The 16,515-nt window shown below is 39.1% G+C and overlaps 2 protein-coding genes across 3 annotated transcripts; one reads left to right on the forward strand and one right to left on the reverse strand.

The window, feature by feature from the left end:
* Positions 1 to 930: 930 nt before the first annotated feature.
* Positions 931 to 5,121, reverse strand: ccnb1 (cyclin B1). Its single transcript, XM_042509859.1, has 9 exons — positions 5,044 to 5,121; positions 4,652 to 4,777; positions 3,761 to 3,883; positions 3,480 to 3,668; positions 3,230 to 3,388; positions 2,624 to 2,860; positions 2,398 to 2,538; positions 2,020 to 2,130; positions 931 to 1,650 (listed from the first exon to the last, which is right to left on the reverse strand). Exons 1-9 carry the CDS (start codon positions 5,062 to 5,064, stop codon positions 1,546 to 1,548), a joined length of 1,212 nt encoding a protein of 403 aa, XP_042365793.1. The 5' UTR covers positions 5,065 to 5,121; the 3' UTR covers positions 931 to 1,545.
* A 2,115-nt stretch (positions 5,122 to 7,236) lies between these two features.
* LOC121959640 (AN1-type zinc finger protein 5-like) lies at positions 7,237 to 15,682 on the forward strand. Of its 2 annotated transcripts, none has more exons than XM_042509061.1 (6): positions 7,237 to 7,598; positions 10,589 to 10,763; positions 10,874 to 11,024; positions 12,109 to 12,212; positions 12,402 to 12,530; positions 14,203 to 15,682. In XM_042509061.1, the coding sequence occupies exons 2-6, from the start codon at positions 10,607 to 10,609 to the stop codon at positions 14,349 to 14,351; spliced, it is 690 nt and encodes a 229-aa protein (XP_042364995.1). In that variant the 5' UTR covers positions 7,237 to 7,598; positions 10,589 to 10,606; the 3' UTR covers positions 14,352 to 15,682. The 2 variants fall into 2 exon arrangements, with proteins under 2 accessions (XP_042364995.1, XP_042364994.1); XM_042509060.1 differs by having other exon boundaries at positions 7,238 to 7,598; positions 10,592 to 10,763.
* Positions 15,683 to 16,515: the final 833 nt, after the last annotated feature.

A 16,515-nucleotide genomic window follows, 5' to 3' on the forward strand; every position in this document is an offset into this window, starting at 1 on the left:
TGTCTGCTCGTAAAGGCCTATTTCTTTGTGACATTGCAAACAATGCTGTTACATAGATCTTTGTATTTAGTGGAGCCCCTCTGGATACCTATTTTTTTGGGCAGATAATTTATTTGAAAGTTACAAAAATCTGGACAGGTATTGGCAGATTTTTATGTCAGACAATTGGGATCAAGGTGGACATTTTGCAGTTGAAAAATAACTTTGGTGCACCCTGGTGGTTAAACTTTATAACCAGGGGCATCAAAATTTGTGTCAACAGCTGATGCTGCTCTAATGTGAGTGTTTTTGCTTACTATTTACTAATTATTTGGTTGACACATGGCATTAACAAAGACTTGTAACCACAGCCGTTCTTGGCTTGAAATAATTTATAATCCAATTTGCCTCTCAATATTCGTTTTTTTGTAATTGTGTTTTAAGTGTATTCCATGGCTGAAATTTCTTAGTGTTGAATTCCAGGCTTTCCATCATTGACAATTTTTTATAAGAAATGTATTGTTTCCTTTTTGCAACTTTGTCCTTTTCAGCCTGCATCTGCAATAAGCCAATATCTCAGTTTAGCTTTATTGGAGAATTACTATAGCAACACATACCACTAAATGAAAGGCATGCATGATGATCAGGGATGAGTCTTTGATCAAAACTTAGGTTAAGTTTGTCATGTTGACAGCAAAATGAGTGCAACACTGATTTTTTTTTTTTTTAAACCAATAAATTCAAGCAATACTCTTTGAAAACACTTCAAAGCCAGTTTGCCCTGGAGTGAAGTCTTTGTAGCTCAGCGAGGTAAACATCGCCACACCTGAATCACTAAATAACTGACCTGAAGTATCGAGTCTTGATTCTGTGTTTGGCCCACACATGCGGCAGAAGACTTAGCTCAGAGTAACCTCTAGTGGTGATCAACATGAACAACAAGGGAGCAAATTCCTGGTCTGAACCATTTAATAGACGCTTTAAGAACAAGACATTCATGTAAAATCAGTTTTAAAAGTATTGCTGTACATTTTACACATTCACACATTCAATTAAAAAAAAAAAAAAAAAAAAAAAAAAAACTGCATTCATACAGACCCTTTATATATTTGTGACCATTTCGAAGCATGCCACAAATTTTAAGATTTGCAGCCGCGTCAAGCTATAAAAATAACTCCGACTGCTGAATTTGTGACTTGGTTAAAGTATGTCGTGTAGCATTATTCAATATTGTGCAGAGTAAAGATTTTAGATTGTAGTCCACAAATGTTGGCAAGTTGTAAGACTATTAAATTGCGTTGTTTTAAGAGTGAGCAGACTGCCCGGTTTTGCTTCAGTGACCCTAATGAGAAAGTAAGCATTCAACATGCATGTGTTCAGGATGACAAAACTTGTGGCACGCTTTGAAAAAGGGTCAGTAAAAAAACCAAAAAAGTTATACACAATTCAGATGGTCAAACATGCAAACCACTGACACTGTCCTTGACGTGTAGCTCCTTCAGTCCCAATAAAACTTTAAGTTACACTGTACAAATCAGCACACGGTGCCAAAAAACATCCGTCATCTCACTGGTTGAGCTGCTTTGCAAAATCCTTAACCAGTGAAGACTTGAGCTGTGAGATTGTAGCAATCCTCATCTGCTTTGAAGTCGAGTATTTGCCTTTGATGGCCTGCGAGAGAGAAAAGTGGAGTTAGAAGTACAGCAAAATTAAAATACACTGACATTTATTGACCAAGTTAAGATTAAGGCTTTTTTTTTTGGGCTCGATAGTCTATTGATCTAGTTCAGCACTTTGAAATCAGTCTTTTGCGCCGTTTTCTTTTTTCAGACGCTCTTCACATGCTATTTAACCCTGAATATTTAGACCAACTTGGCAAGAAATGGCAGCAAATCCATAAAATGTGATACGATAAAATATTGACACTATCTTGTCTCTATTTAAGGTTATTTTCTTGTAAGAAATCAAAATATATCTCCAGGTTTTTAAGGGTTAAAATAAATCATGCACACAGGAGTATTATGCAGTTTCATTACTCACCATGTGCTTTGTCAGCCCCTCGTTCACCTTCACAACGTTTTTGGCAATGTGCGCCATCACAGGAATCAAACTCTCTGCTGTGTAGTCCATGTAGTGCTGCAGCGTCGCATCCTGAGGAGACGATTCAAATCAGAAACCAAATTTTACAACAGTTTTTCCCCTCAGAAGACCTGAGAGCATTTTCCTACTTATACTGTCCACAAATCCAGATCAACATAAGATGAGAATTTGATAAATAACCCATTTTAAAACATCCCACTTGGTATATCTTGGTCACAATTTAGCAACAAATTTAAGGTCGTTTTTACAAAAATATGATTTCTATGCAGCCTTAAACTTCACCCTATAGTATAAAGAGTGAGCAGAGGTTAAACGCACCCATTCGCCAGCATCCAAGATCTTGAGGGTAAGAGCCAAAGCAGCACTCGCCACCATTGAAGGCGGGAAGTGAACCATCTCGTAGTCGACCATGGTGAGCTCCAGCAGGTATTTCGCCAGAGTGTGTTGCTCAGCAGTGACCTGAGGAGAGACAGTTAGGAGCAGAAGTTAGCGGCTGTGGATGTATTTTCAAAAAGCCGAGTGTTTGATATATGTTGCTACAAACCTCGTAGATTTTTGAGGCTCGTCTGAGGAACTGCAGGGGAAGAGGGCGGCCGAGTTTGAACTTGAGCACCCGGAGGATCGTCATCTCCATGTCTCTGATCTGGGCGGTGGTGTAGGCCCGGTCCGTCACGTATGCAAAGTCAGAGATCTCCGGGGGGTACATCTCCTCGTATTTGGAAGCAAGGAACATGGCGGTCACGCCGACCAGCTGCAGCTGCTTCTTGGGGACCGGGTTGTCCTGTTGGAGGTGCAGTCACATGCAGAATTTAGGAATTGTGGTGGCATGTAGCAAGAAGTTAGGAGAGTATTTTTAAATCCATATAGAAGCTGTGTTTCATGTTTGACATTAGGGGTTGGCAATATCAGTGTGGCCAATTATTGGGGACAATTTTTTTTTACAGTGTCAGCATGGAATAACTTATTTTGTGAAATCTCAGGGAGCCATTATTTTATTTAAAAAAAAGGTTGCTGGGAACTTGCTGTAGATGTTAAACATTTCAGTTAGAGAAAACATTTGCGAAAGGCATTTAAACAAAGTTGTGTTGAGTTTGTTACATCCAAAATATTGACAGTAATTAACTGACCCGTGCTTGACACGGTCACTCACCTGGAGAAAGCGGTCAATGATTCCCACAGTCATGTACATTGTCTCCTGCAGCAGACGAAATTTAAGGCTCACTTGCACTAGCCAGTCGATGAGAATGGCTCGCATGTTACCAGTCACCTCCTGACCCTGCAGATAAGATTTTCTGACGTTCTGCTCAACCTTGAGACAAAAAAAAAAAAAAAAAACTGGTTAAAACTCAAAAGAGTGAGAGAATATACCACAGACAGCCAGAAACCGGTATTTATCTTGCCTCAAGCTGTCGCAGATACTTGTAGATGTCTTTCACATATTCGCTGCAGAGCATGGGGTTGTCATAGTCATCTGCATCCACATCCCTGATGGCGGTGTGAAGCATGACATCAGAAAATGCTTGACACAGGTCAGCAGGGGCACAGCCAGATGTCTCCATCGGAGTGGGGGATGCCGGTTCAGGGAGAACCTGGAAATTCAACATGAGGTCAAACAAACTGAAGCACCACACCCAGCAGCCATTTGTGTCTTAATCAGATAATTTGTTGGTATACAACTCACCTCCTGCACCTTGGGCTCTGGTTTAACTGGAGCAACATTTTCTGGTTTTGGTTGTACTACTGCTGCTTTTTCAGCCTGGGTGGTGGCAGCTCTGGTCTTTTTAATGGCCTCTGTCTTGATGCTCTAAAATGAAAGATTGTTATCCCGGGTGAAAACTTGAAAAATTGCAAATAATGGCGACATTAGGTTTTCAGACATTTTGGTAAAACTCTGGATTCCACTTTTATTTTAATGTAGTTAACTACATTTAAGATCCTAGGTTTTTGGATGCTGGACAAACAAAGGTAGCAGTTGATACATTGAAAGCTTTTTTTTTTTATTTTTTATTTTTTTTTTTAAAAAAACATTAACACTTTTAATATCTCTGAGGCTAACAAATACTATAGTCAGTACATTCACTCCCACTTACTTAACATAAGTGCTTGCATTAATATATAGTTAATTCCACTTTAGTAGATTTAGAAATCCAGTGGGTACAGCAAAGTTAATTTTGCATATAAAGTTGGTATTTTATGCAACATGCAGACATGAAAACACCACAATACAGAGACCTCAGTCAAGTCAGTGCAATAATACTTTTTAATGGTACAGTACTTTTAAAAAGTATTTGTTCCATTTGTATTGTAGCTTTTCTATCTCTAAGCATGCTGGAACATACAAAGTGTATTGTATGTTTAACTTTTGCACCAATAAGCAAAGCAAATTCATTATAAGTTCAAATCTAGTTGATAATAAAACTTATTCTCACCCTAATCAGCCCACAAAACCTATTAAGAATTTTAAATGCATGGCTATTGTGGGTTTACATTGTAGCACTGATTTGGAAATAAGATTTACTTTCTCTTCCTGCTTTGGAGATCACGAGATTTGATTATTAAATCAAATTCTTACCTTTTTCTGGACTTCTTTGTTGACTGCGATGTTTCCGATCTCGCCCAGTGCCGCTCGAGGCTTTGTGGGCCCGGTGACCGTGCAGGCCTTTCCCCCGAGGTCACTCCTGGTAGAAGCCAAGCGGTTCTGCAAGAAAATTGCCAATTAAAAAAAGCATTAAGCGTTAAATTGTAATGCATGCTATTAATAAAAGTGATAAAATTGCTTAATCTGTAGTCGAATTTCTATTATAGAAGGGCTGCACGAGAGCAAGATCCACAGCGACGCACGAGGGCATTTAACTTTATAGTTATTTAAAACAAAACAACAAAACAAATATCATACACATTTCTTCTGAAAGCCGTTTCAATCATAAGCCAAAAAAAGCGCAATAAAAACAATAAAGTACGTACTCTGGTTACTCGAAGAGCCATGTCGAAATTTTGTTGCTTCAACGAAAAGACGGAAAGTCGTAATGGAGAATGATGCGCTGAGTTTTAAGCTTCGGCGTCTTCGGTTTAAATCCTCGCTCGCTACAAGCTGATTCGCTGCGCCCAGAATTCTACGCGCAGCTGATTGGCTGAGCGCATCTGCTTCGAATGCGTTCCCCAGACAACCGATGGTCACGTGACATGGATTTTTTTGTTCTTTTCCTTTTCCTGTTACGATTATTTTTCATATTTTATAAAGCTCATGTACTTTTTTTATGTGCTCCATTGACGAACGTATGAATGAACAGATTTACTCTCTCGCAAAATTAAAAATAATTATGCAGGTTTACGGTAAAAAAAAAAAAAAAAAAAAAAAAAGTAAACGCCGGAAGTTGACGCTTTTATATCATGGTTTGAATGTTTTTTTTTCATTTGATAAACCCAGATTACCCTCTTTTATTTCCCTGTTTTTTTAATGTTACTTTTCCTATGAAAATGTATTGCTTGTCTTTTTAAATTAGTCTTCCTCCAAATCAAATCATAACTATATTATCAATTTGATTCAACCACTTGCAAAATCTCATATCCTAGTCATAAATCACATTTTCCAATCATTAACCTCCCTCTTTCATTTTTGAAAATTAGATAAGATTAGATTAATTAATCAATACTGAAGGAAATCGAAGGGCTAAGCAGCTCACAGTAAAAAAGAATAGCATAACAAGACAATAAAAACAGGTTAAAAACAACCGATAAAAACACAAGCCCAGAAAACACTAAAGACAAAAAAATCAGAGGGCAGATCAGAAAAACAGTATAAATGAGAAGTGCTTCATAAGTACTTAATTCTTTTGCAAATTAGCCTAGTTATGTGCAAATTGTGAGGAATTATAAAGTATTTTGGAAGAAAGGACTTCCCTGACGTTTCCTGCTGCATTAATGACTCTATTAATGAAAGTGATGAACCTAAATAATGCATTACATCAATATGACTTCTAAAAATAGGAAAGCTACTAAAAACATTTAATCTTTTTTTCAAAAAAGCAATTTTTTGTGATGATCTTTGCCTTCTTCCCATGTTTTGCAAAGAAAGCAAGCCAGTTTGCTGGCATTTTAAAGGGTTAAAAGCTTTAAGCTTTTTTTTTCTTCTTTATTGATCGTTTTTCAAGACAAACAGTACATTTCACTACAGTGAGGTCTGTTTAAAAACAAAAAAAATGATAAAACCTAATCTTAAATTAGAAACAGTTTCAAATATGCATACATGAAAAAAACACAAAAAAGGAAAAACAAAACCGACACAACAGAAAAACAAACAAACAAAAACGATCAGAATCCAGTTTTATTGCAGAGTTCATTTACATATACAAAGAATTTCACTTGGTGTTCTGGTGCAAAACAATTAACGCAAAGCAGGAATAAAAATATTGAATTTAAATCATATAAGAGATAAAAATATTAGCAATTTAGAAATATAATATGAAAAACAAACAGAATATAAAGAGCACAAAATAATTAATCAGATAACATTACATTGTAGGAGGGAGAAATAAATACAGCTAATTTGTTTTAATTAGATATAAATGTACCAATTATTTAAAGGTCTTTATGGCTTTATTTTGTTTATTTTTAGAATAAGAATCTAGTTTTATTGCCAAGTACATTTACATATACAAGGAATGTGACTTGGTGTTTTGGTGCAAAACAATTAACCTTAAGGAAGAATAAAATAGTGAATTTAAATAGAATAGAACATACGAAGCAATTTAAGTGTATAAAATGACAAAATGGTAATTAAAGGACAAAAAAGTATGTACAAAAGGTGCAATGGAGGGATTGTACAGATTTTGTAGTTTTTCAGACGTAACCTCAGAAATCGATTCAAAGAGATATTTTTTTCATGAGTACGAAACACGTGGATATTGGAGGTGATTGAAAATGACAATAAAGTTACCTTGTACCTTGTATTTGAACCAATTTAGCTTTATGAATGTTTTACTTGCTAATCAAAGGGTTAAACCTGGACAGAGACCCTGTGGGGAAGCTGGGGTTTACGAGGATCCCTTGAAGGCAACACACCCTCTTAAACTCCTTGAGTCTACAGACGGCCGCGTGGATCCTCCCTGATTACATGAACATTGATTTTTTTTTACCAAAGCAACAACGTGGTAGAGGCTACAGTCTGTCTGCTCGGTGGAGGAAGCAGGTTTTACAGACCCATAATAGCCTGAAATCTTTTGTGGCTTCACTCCAGCACTCCTGCCTTCCAATCATAGGATCACAATTTCCGTGACGTCCACCGGAAAAAGACAGGACGCAAACGCAGCACGTAAAACAAAACAGATGCCACCACAAATCAGCGACAGAGAGGACGTCAACGAAATTAGCCAGCAGTGCTCCCCGGCGGAGAAGACTGAAGAGAGGCACAAACAACCACCTTCCTAGACGGCCCTAGTTAGATAAATACGAAATAAACACAGTTATTCCGCCAGTACGAGAAGTTTCAAGAAAAAAACAACGTTTCTCGGACACGGAAGGTAAGATGACTTGTGAAAGCATAGCCAGCAAGCGTAAGTGGTTGTTTCGGAAGTTTCTTAAGTGAAAATTGAAACACTAAAACAATATTAAAGTCGTATTTTTAATCTAAATTAAGCTTCGACGATAGTGTAAATGTGGCGTCGTTCGCTAGCGTTGATTAAGGGGATGTTTTGTTTGGTTAACACGTGTCGCTGAAAACTTTTCAAACAGCGACGTTGTAAATAAAATGACATTTAATAACAGCTAACACTATCATTATTAATATTTATTTTTTTAAACACCGACCTGTCCAATCACAAAAAATACGATTTGTACTTAATTTGGCTAACGTCTATAGATTTACTACTATTGTTGGCTAACGTACATCAGTGTTGAACGATTATTTTACCTGCCTACTTAACCGTATTTACTCTCACACATATTTATCATCGCGAAAAACTTAATTGTAAGTTATTGCCAAGGTACTTAGTTCGCGTGTGGTCGAAACAAAAAACAAAGAACCGACAAAACAAAGGCAACAACAGAGCGCTAACAGTTTTTCTGGTTTAGCTAGCATGCTAAAATTAACCAGATCACGAGAAAATGCTCACACGGCTGTTGTGGCTAACTGTCGTTAGCACACGACCAATTGAAGTAACCCAAATATCACTAAACCGCGCTGTCGTCGTTTTTCTTTTGGTATAAACTTTAACAGCACGGCCCATATGTGTGTAAATTATCCCTGTGAGGTTGAATGTAGCGTGGTTTGTGAAAGAAATGCGTTAGCAGCAGCCGTTAGCTTGCTAGCATGACTCAGTGGATTTGTAGAAGTAGCACGGCTGTGGCCCGGTGTTTATCAGGAAGCAACCGAAGACTGCAGCCCACATAAATGGTATTGATTGCTTTAACCACCCTCACTGAGCATATCAAAGTGTTTTTTGACCTTGTCGGAGAGTTTTACGTCGCTGCCAGTGCTGCTAGCCCACATATTGGGATCAGTGAGTGATATTAGCTTTTGTTTCGGTGATAAACGTGCTCGACTCTTTATGGGATCTCACGTTACAGGTTTTGTGATGAATTTTGTGCCCATATCAAAATCTCTTTCCATGAGACTCCTGCCCAGCAATGTCTAAACCAGGGGCACTCGTTTTGCTCTGTGTGGGGCCACTCTCGCAAAGTGACAGGAAGTCAGAGGACATACATGTGTCAAGGATTTGTGGACGTTTCTAATTTTAGTGGATGTTTCTAGGATTTCAGGGTATTTCCAGAATTTCAGGTCGTTTCCAGGGTTTGAGGACAATTGTCAGACTTGAGGATGTTGCTTGGATATCAGGACGTTTCTAGGATTTCTTGTACTTTCGTACGTTGCTGGGATTTGAGGACCTTTTTAAGGTTTGAGGATGTTTCTTGGATTTTAGGCCGTTTCTATTTTTTTGGAAGTTTCTAGGATTTTTGGGATGTTCCCAGGATTTTAGAACATTTCTCAGATTTCGGGACTTTTATGATGTTTTTCAAGCTTGAGGACATTTCTTGAATTTAAGGACGTTTTTAGGATTTCGATGCCATTTCTAGTTAGCATATTTCTAGGACTTTAGGTTGTTTCCTGTATTTGACAGCATTTCGATGATTTTCAGAGGCGTCTATTATGTTAGGAGGTTTCCAGGACTTTATCACTGGTGTGAACTTTTTAGGATTTGGCAGCGTCTGCTTATATAACGTGTTTTTCTTCTTTGGGGTAGAAAGCTGATAGTATCTTAGATGAGGAAACCTACTCTGACGACACATTTCTGCGTGATACCAGCTCTGTTTACAGGGCTTTTGAGGTTGTCTATAAATAGACATGTTCACAGCCCTTACAGTATTGAGGTAGCAAGAGTGTGTGCATCTCTGAGATCACAGTGTCACATTGCACTCTTGTGACAGAGGAAAGCCGTCATACACAGGTCCATGTGAGCCTGCATGAAGCGCTGCAGTATGCACGCGTGATGGTGCACATTGCAGGGGTGTAGTGATGACCGATTTGGGGCGAGAGTGAGGCCTCAGATGATGTTAACCAGAGCATTAACTTTGTGATGTAAATACTTCCTGTTTGACTATTTACAGCCATCCTATCAAGTGATATCCTTACAACTTCCTTTGATGTAATTATGAGGCTGATGCGAGTTTGTATTTACTTATTCTGGCTCAGGAGGAGGGGACATGTACTCTTATACAGTCAACATGTAAACTCATTATCATAGTAACATTACATCTGGGATGTTTTATTACTCCTGCAGATACAAGTACTGAGTTTTAGGAATAACTAACTAGGGAAGTTGCTTCTGTCAGTGATCAATTATTGTTTGCTCTTTTACAATGTTGTTTGACCTTGTGCAAATAAGAAGCTAATGTGTTGATTTAATCAAGCAGCTCAAGCGCATAATAAGCCAAAATCAGATGTGAGTATATGTTAATAAAGAATAATTAATCAATGATTGCCACCTAGTGATGCTTAGTGCACAGCATAAGAGTGTTAGTTGACTGGCATTTGTGTGATTTAGTAAGCAGGGGTGAAAATGCACTGTTCTTACCTGTGAATTACAGGTATTGATTTGTTCATTTGAATCTGCAAAAATGTGACAATAATCAAACATCAGCATTTCCTGATTGGATACCTGTGTATTGATTCTTTTGTTGCGATTGTGAGCTGTAATGCAGCTGAGTTTAGTTAAATCACAAAATCACAATACCCCAAATTCCAGGCGAGTGTCGTAATGTTACAGATTATTTTAAGTTTCACCAAGAGTCATCTGAATGTTGTTGAGGCAATTGAATTTTTTAATTTTCTTTTTGCCACTCCAAGAATAACTGTCTTTGTGCTGAGTGATTACAGTTTGTAGTGCTAATTAATTCTGGAGATCTGTTTTTCATTTTTTGACCAGGTTACTTGCACTTTGTTCTTAGGTATTACCCACACAAACCCTCATCACTCCCAACATGTGTCTTTGTTTGTCTCTCCATGTCGGCTCAGCAGGCGGCAGACATCGCTATGGCCCAGGAGACCAATCAGAGCCCAGTTCCTATGCTCTGTGCTAATGGCTGTGGTTTCTATGGCAACCCTAGGACTAATGGTATGTGCTCCGTGTGCCACAAGGAGCACCTGTCAAGACAGAACAATGGAGGAGTCAGTACCTTGAGTGCTGTGGGTAAGACCTGCTGTGCTCGTCACAGGTTTTTTTTGTTTCCACGTGTATCTAGGACAATTTTCCCAACCTCTGCATCTGACTGTAACATGCGGTGACATATTCTTTCTCAGGCAGCAGCAGCAGCCCCACAGCTGAAGCTTCAGCCATCCAAAGGTTAGAGGCCACCTTGAATAATGCCGCAGCTGCGGCGGTCGCTGCTGCAGAGGTGGCAGCTGAGGCTGCCGCTGCCTCTGCTGAGGCTGCTGCCACCGAGGCTCTCAGGTGAGGGGAAGCACCAGCGCATATTATACTGCCTGCAAACAAAGCCTGTGAGGTTACAGTTTTAAAATGAGAAGTTGAGAACACAGTATGTATTCAGTGTGTAACGGCTGAAATACTTGGGGCATGGACTTGGCGTGTGACGTAGGATGTGTGTGTGTCTTTCTTTGACTTCAAACCTGAAGCTTTATATGTGTAGCACATTTCATACGACAGGGCAATTCAAAGTGCTTTACAGACCAATAAACTATGAAAACATAAAGGATACAGATTTACGATAAAAAAATAAAGAGATAAGATACAATAGGCACAAATAATTATGAAATTATTATAAATATATTATGATAAAGCGTATTAAATTATTTAGAAAAAATAAGTAAAAGTCACCATTAAAAATCGATAAAGTGCAGACAAAAGGTGCAAAGATAAAAGTATAATTAAAATGTTTTAAAGTCCAGTTTAAAAGTAAATTTGCAGTCATTAATGGGTGGAGGAGGCAGTGGAAAAAAGGAACGTCTTTAGCTTTGACTTTGTATTCAGAGTTGGAGCTTGTCAAATATCATCTGGGAGGTTATTCTATGTAGTTTTTACCTGTTGGAAGGCTGCTCGAAGAAAAAACTAGACCAGCTGTGTAAAAATAGAGATGAGCAGTGCGATGTGCCTTTGGCGGTCAGTGTAGCAGCATCAGTTGCTTACAGTGGACGCACTCTGCTGCAGCATAAATGTCACACGGTATCTGTGCTCCATGTATTCTGCCGAAAGGAGGTTGAGTACTGAGTACACTGTTGCTATTCCTTGGTGATTTCTCTTATTCTGGCATTTTTAAAGACAGTAACAAACATCATAACTTGTGAACTCAGTGCTAAAGTGAAAAACATCAGTGACATGACATCAGTGGACCATTGGTGTGAACTCTTATTGTAAACAACACTTAAAAGGCAATATTAAACATGAAATGATACATCCTTGGTGGTATCATGCATCTCTTCAACAGACAAAGGTAGTTGGATATGTCAAATATGGGGTTATGCAATTAATTTGCTCCCATACAATGTTTATTAAATTTCATTCTGTTTATCCTTCACAGCGGCGTTTCAACTGCCATTTCTGTAACACAACAGATGACTGAGATGAGTCTCTCCTGTGAGGAGAAAGGAGCATCAGGGGGCAAAGTAGAGCCCACAGAGCCAGGTTTGTTGGATTTAGAGAGGACATCAATGTGAAGTACCTTGATTTGACTAATTAAATTTATATGATTGTAAAGAAACAGACATTTCTATTTTGTCATTATCAGTATAAACTCTAGAATTTGAACTGTATCAGTGTGCAATATCTCTGAGATATTTTACTGAGTTAAGTGTTTTTTTTGTGCGTCTGCAGTGTTGACTCAGCCCACATCCTTGGCCTCTCGTCCCTCCACTGCTGGCAGTGAGGAGTCCAGAGCCCCCGAGCCCCCCAAACCCAAAAAGAATCGCTGCTTTATGTGCCGCAAAAAAGTCGGCCTTACAGGTAAGAAATGACTCCGACAACTGGTTTACTGTGTGTTCCCATACTGCCAAACTATACAGTATGCCAGAATAAGATTTAATATGTCCCAATACATAGTATGTCAGGTGCAGTATGCCAAAAATACCAAGGCGTTCTACTACATTCCAGTCGAATTTTGCAGTATGCAAGCCAGCATGCATTTCTGACTTTTCTTTACCACAGTCCTCTGAGCAGCGTGACATATGTCACATCAGTTGAGCTGCAAACAGATGACAGCTGATTGACAGCTGACAAATGACAAGGAGTCGAATAGTTATAAAATTTTATTCTATAGGCTTTTAAGTGTAATAGTGAATAAAATAACCACAGAGATTACTAACAAAGAAAAAAAAATAACACAGGACTGCATATCTAGGCTAATTTTAGTAGTATAAAATGTTTGTCAGTGTCCTCAGTTATTAAAAGTTAAACAGTGTTAATTATCAGCAGCAGAGCTCTGCGGGTCGGTTTCTGTCTCTGACATCTGTCTTTGATCTCCATGGCAACGGATATATGAGCAAGAGGCTCAAAGTTCAGGGCACAGTGTTATGAAGAAGTAGCATGTCCTGATGTGTGCATACTGCATGCACCAGTACATACTATGTAAGGGCAGCCGCAGTGCCTACTAAAAGTTAAAAAAAAAAAAAAAAAAAGTGTGCTATACGGACAATGCTTAATGTCATTAGAAAATGTCACCGCCAATTAGTTTTTTGTTTGTTTTTGGTCAAGTTGAAGCTGAAGAACAATAATTCACTGTCTCTGTTAAATGTCTGTTAATACCATCCTCTGCTCGGATGGTAAGGAGCTCTTTGACCTCATTGCCCCCCCATTTTTGCAGACATTTTGCTGGTTACAGGTTGCTGTTCTTCTTTGAGTTAGCAGTGAACTGCTGCTCGCAATGGTGGTGGAAATGCAAAACATGTCATCACACCCTTTTCTGCTCTTTCCTACCTCTGCTGCCTGCTTACAGGCACAACAACTCTGTCCCAGATTCCATGTTTACATGTTTAATCAGAGAGGCGAGGAGGAATGATGCCAAAATATTCCTGTCATAAAACACGCTCCTCTTGGTAGCCAAGTGTTTATGTTGCAGGTTTGGGTCCAGGTCGGTTTCCCCCCCCCACCTGTTGGCTCCGTGCTTACTCTGCTGCCAGCTTATTGGCAACTTTCTGACCCCCAATTCTGTGTCAAAGCTCAACATTCCTGCCTTGAACAGGCAGTGCAAACGGGGCTATTGATTTCATGCAGCATCTTGATAGTCAAAAGATTGCATTGCCAGGAGCCTTTGCTGCAAGTCATGCCCCCCCCTCTCCCCTTGTGTCCTGTCAAGCTGTTCGTGATCAAACTGGCCAATAAAGGCGAGTATACCCCAAAAAATCTTTAAAGAAAAGAAGAAGAGGCTGAAGTCCCTCTTATGTGGGGCCGTACAAAGTTCTTGCATGAAAGATCCTGCAGAAGGCATCAGCTGAACCCAGTTGGTACTTCAAAATGTTGATATATGCCTCTACTAGTCAGTCATTTTAGAAGATGATTAGATTTTTACTGCTCACATCGAGTTGCATGCGAGCCAGGATGTCTGCAGTCAGGGATGTTTGGCCGCTGCGAGCTCTTGTTATTGATCTGACTCGGTCTGTCCTCTGCTGTGGCATTCCAGGTTTTGACTGCCGCTGTGGGAATCTGTTCTGCGGACTCCACCGTTACTCTGATAAGCACAACTGTCCGTACGACTACAAAGCCGAAGCTGCTGACAAGATTCGCAAAGAGAACCCCGTGGTTGTCGCTGACAAGATCCAGAGAATATGAAGAGGACTCTCAGTTTGACTTTGAACACTGAGAGCGATCAGCTTTAAGAAGAAAAAAAACTCGAGCCCAGCCTTCTTCCTGAAGGGCCTGTTGTTGTTTTTTTGTTTTTTTTAAAAATATCCTCGTTTGTTACACATTCAAGACTTTTACCCCCGGTGCATGAAAGTTCATGTATATTTTCAGCTTTCATTCTTGTTTTTGTGTGAGTTTAACACTTTTTTGGAGGGTTGTTAGTGAAGATGGGGGGTCCATATCATGGGAGACTGAAGAAGAAGTTATTGCCGTTTTAGAAGACGCTTCGCAGGCTGCTGTGCGATCCTCCTGCGATCGCCTGAACTCTGCCTGGAAGAGCTCGGACACTTCAGGCCTGTTTGGACTCTCAGACTTTTACTGCTGTTGGCTGATGGCGCCTCCTCAGCCGTGCTTGCTCTCTGCTGGCTTGAGTAGCAAAATGGATGATTGTCTTTTTCTGTTTTTGGCCTCCGTTTAACTCTGTGAGGTCAGAGTTTAACCCTTCTTAGTTGTTTGCGTCCTGGTAAGTTTTTATCAATCTAAAATGCTTCTCTGTGCCGCCGGAGTCTCGTCTCTCCCTCCTCAGCACACAGAGCAGACATATTACTAAAGAGACTTTGAAAAAGAGACTTTAGCCCTTTCTTGCTGGCTCATATTCCTGCTGTGTGTGCGGCACTAGAAACACGACGTAGTCCGCCTCTTTTTTTTTTTTTTTGACCTGCTCTGTGCCCACGATTTGGATAGCAGGCACTTGGACTTCCTTCCTGCTTTTCAGGTCTTTAAAACCATCCACTGAAGTCACATGATGATACAAGTCACCTGACTGTTTGTTTCCTTTTTTTTTCAGAAAAGTGTGTATGCTGTGTGTTGTTGTATGACAAGAAGACTAAACTTGTATTAATTTTTGCCTTTGGAAGGGTTTAGCTCCACTAATATTTTCATCTTTTACTTCACTATTGAATGTTTTCCTCGATTTTTAATGTGACAAATTCACAACGTTGGGAACTGTTGGACTGTTGCATACTGTGTGTCAAACACAAGTGTGTGTGTTTGCGGGAGTAAATGTGGACGGCTGTGTGAGTATGACGCTGAGTGGTCGTGTGCTGCGGTGACTTGGACCTGTGGTCGTAGGTTATTAATCATTTTCAGTTTAAGATTTTTTTTTTTTGTCTGGCTGCTTAATCTGTGTTTTGTTTTTTACCCTTTAGTTATGCAAGTTTGTACAAACATCTTTATTTATATACTGCAGTGCGCGTAATCTTCCAATAATAAAGAATAAATTGTAATGATGTAAATAAATTATGTTCACAAATATAAAATTGAGAAGTCATGGCTGATTCATGTTAATATTACTTTTGTGCAGTTCAGAGCTTGGCTTTAATTTTCAAACTTGTAACCTGTCCTGTGGTTCTGCTTTATATAAAAGGGATAGTTTGGCTCCTTTGAAGTGGGAAAGATTTGCATTGTGTGACAAAAAGTCATTGATTATCAGTCACAAATGTATGTGGGTGTTCACAGTGTGAGGATCAGGGTTCCTGCAGATCCTTAAAACATTGTTAAAAGCGTGGAATTAATCGATCTGAAAATAAGGCCTTAATAGGTGTTAAAATGTCTTAAATAAATCTTTCAAAAGTCTTAAAAATGCTCAGACATTGTAAATGGGATTTTATGATATTTTCTGGTGTTGCATTATAAAATCAAAAAGTGTATGGTAACATCTGTTATTTTTATTTTTATTATAATTTTGAATATAAAAAATATGCCATATTCTCCTCACATGAGCTTAACGAAAAAATCATGTTTTATGCTACAATAAATATTTGGGGATAATTGTCCTTAGTGAAATGACATTAAAAAAGTCTTAAAAAGTCTTAAATCGAACATGCCTTAAGCTGTAAGCTATGTTTCTGCACTCGAAAAATACAAAAACCATTTGAGCTGTTCCAGATGTTCAGTGCAACATCCAGCTGACACGTCCAAGCTGTTGTCGGTCAGTTTATCTCCCACAGCGATGTGTTTCCATGTGACTCGTGTCTCTGCAGGGGAAACAAGATCTGCTGCAGTGAGTGTGTGTGGCCTCGGGTCATGTGACGCCCACTCCCCTGCCTCACCATGAGCACTGTATGATCCAACACACACACACACACACACA

The sequence above is a fragment of the Plectropomus leopardus genome, chromosome 20, assembly GCF_008729295.1.
Source record: "Plectropomus leopardus isolate mb chromosome 20, YSFRI_Pleo_2.0, whole genome shotgun sequence".
Lineage (NCBI taxonomy): Eukaryota > Metazoa > Chordata > Actinopteri > Perciformes > Serranidae > Plectropomus > Plectropomus leopardus.

What these genes read in the sequence shown, in the direction of transcription:
- ccnb1 (XM_042509859.1), bottom strand. Translation starts at nt 5,064, where the DNA reads ATGGCTCTTCGAGTAACCAGA. An exon ending in TGGCTCTTCGAGTAACCAGA is followed by an intron (nt 4,778 to 5,043) that starts GTACGTACTTTA and finishes ATTTTCTTGCAG; the next exon opens with AACCGCTTGGCTTCTACCAG. An exon ending in ACAAAGAAGTCCAGAAAAAG is followed by an intron (nt 3,884 to 4,651) that starts GTAAGAATTTGA and finishes CTTTCATTTTAG; the next exon opens with AGCATCAAGACAGAGGCCAT.
- LOC121959640 (XM_042509061.1), top strand. Translation starts at nt 10,607, where the DNA reads ATGGCCCAGGAGACCAATCAGAGCCCAGTTCCTATGCTCTGTGCTAAT. An exon ending in AGTAGAGCCCACAGAGCCAG is followed by an intron (nt 12,213 to 12,401) that starts GTTTGTTGGATT and finishes GTGCGTCTGCAG; the next exon opens with TGTTGACTCAGCCCACATCC. An exon ending in CAAAAAAGTCGGCCTTACAG is followed by an intron (nt 12,531 to 14,202) that starts GTAAGAAATGAC and finishes GTGGCATTCCAG; the next exon opens with GTTTTGACTGCCGCTGTGGG.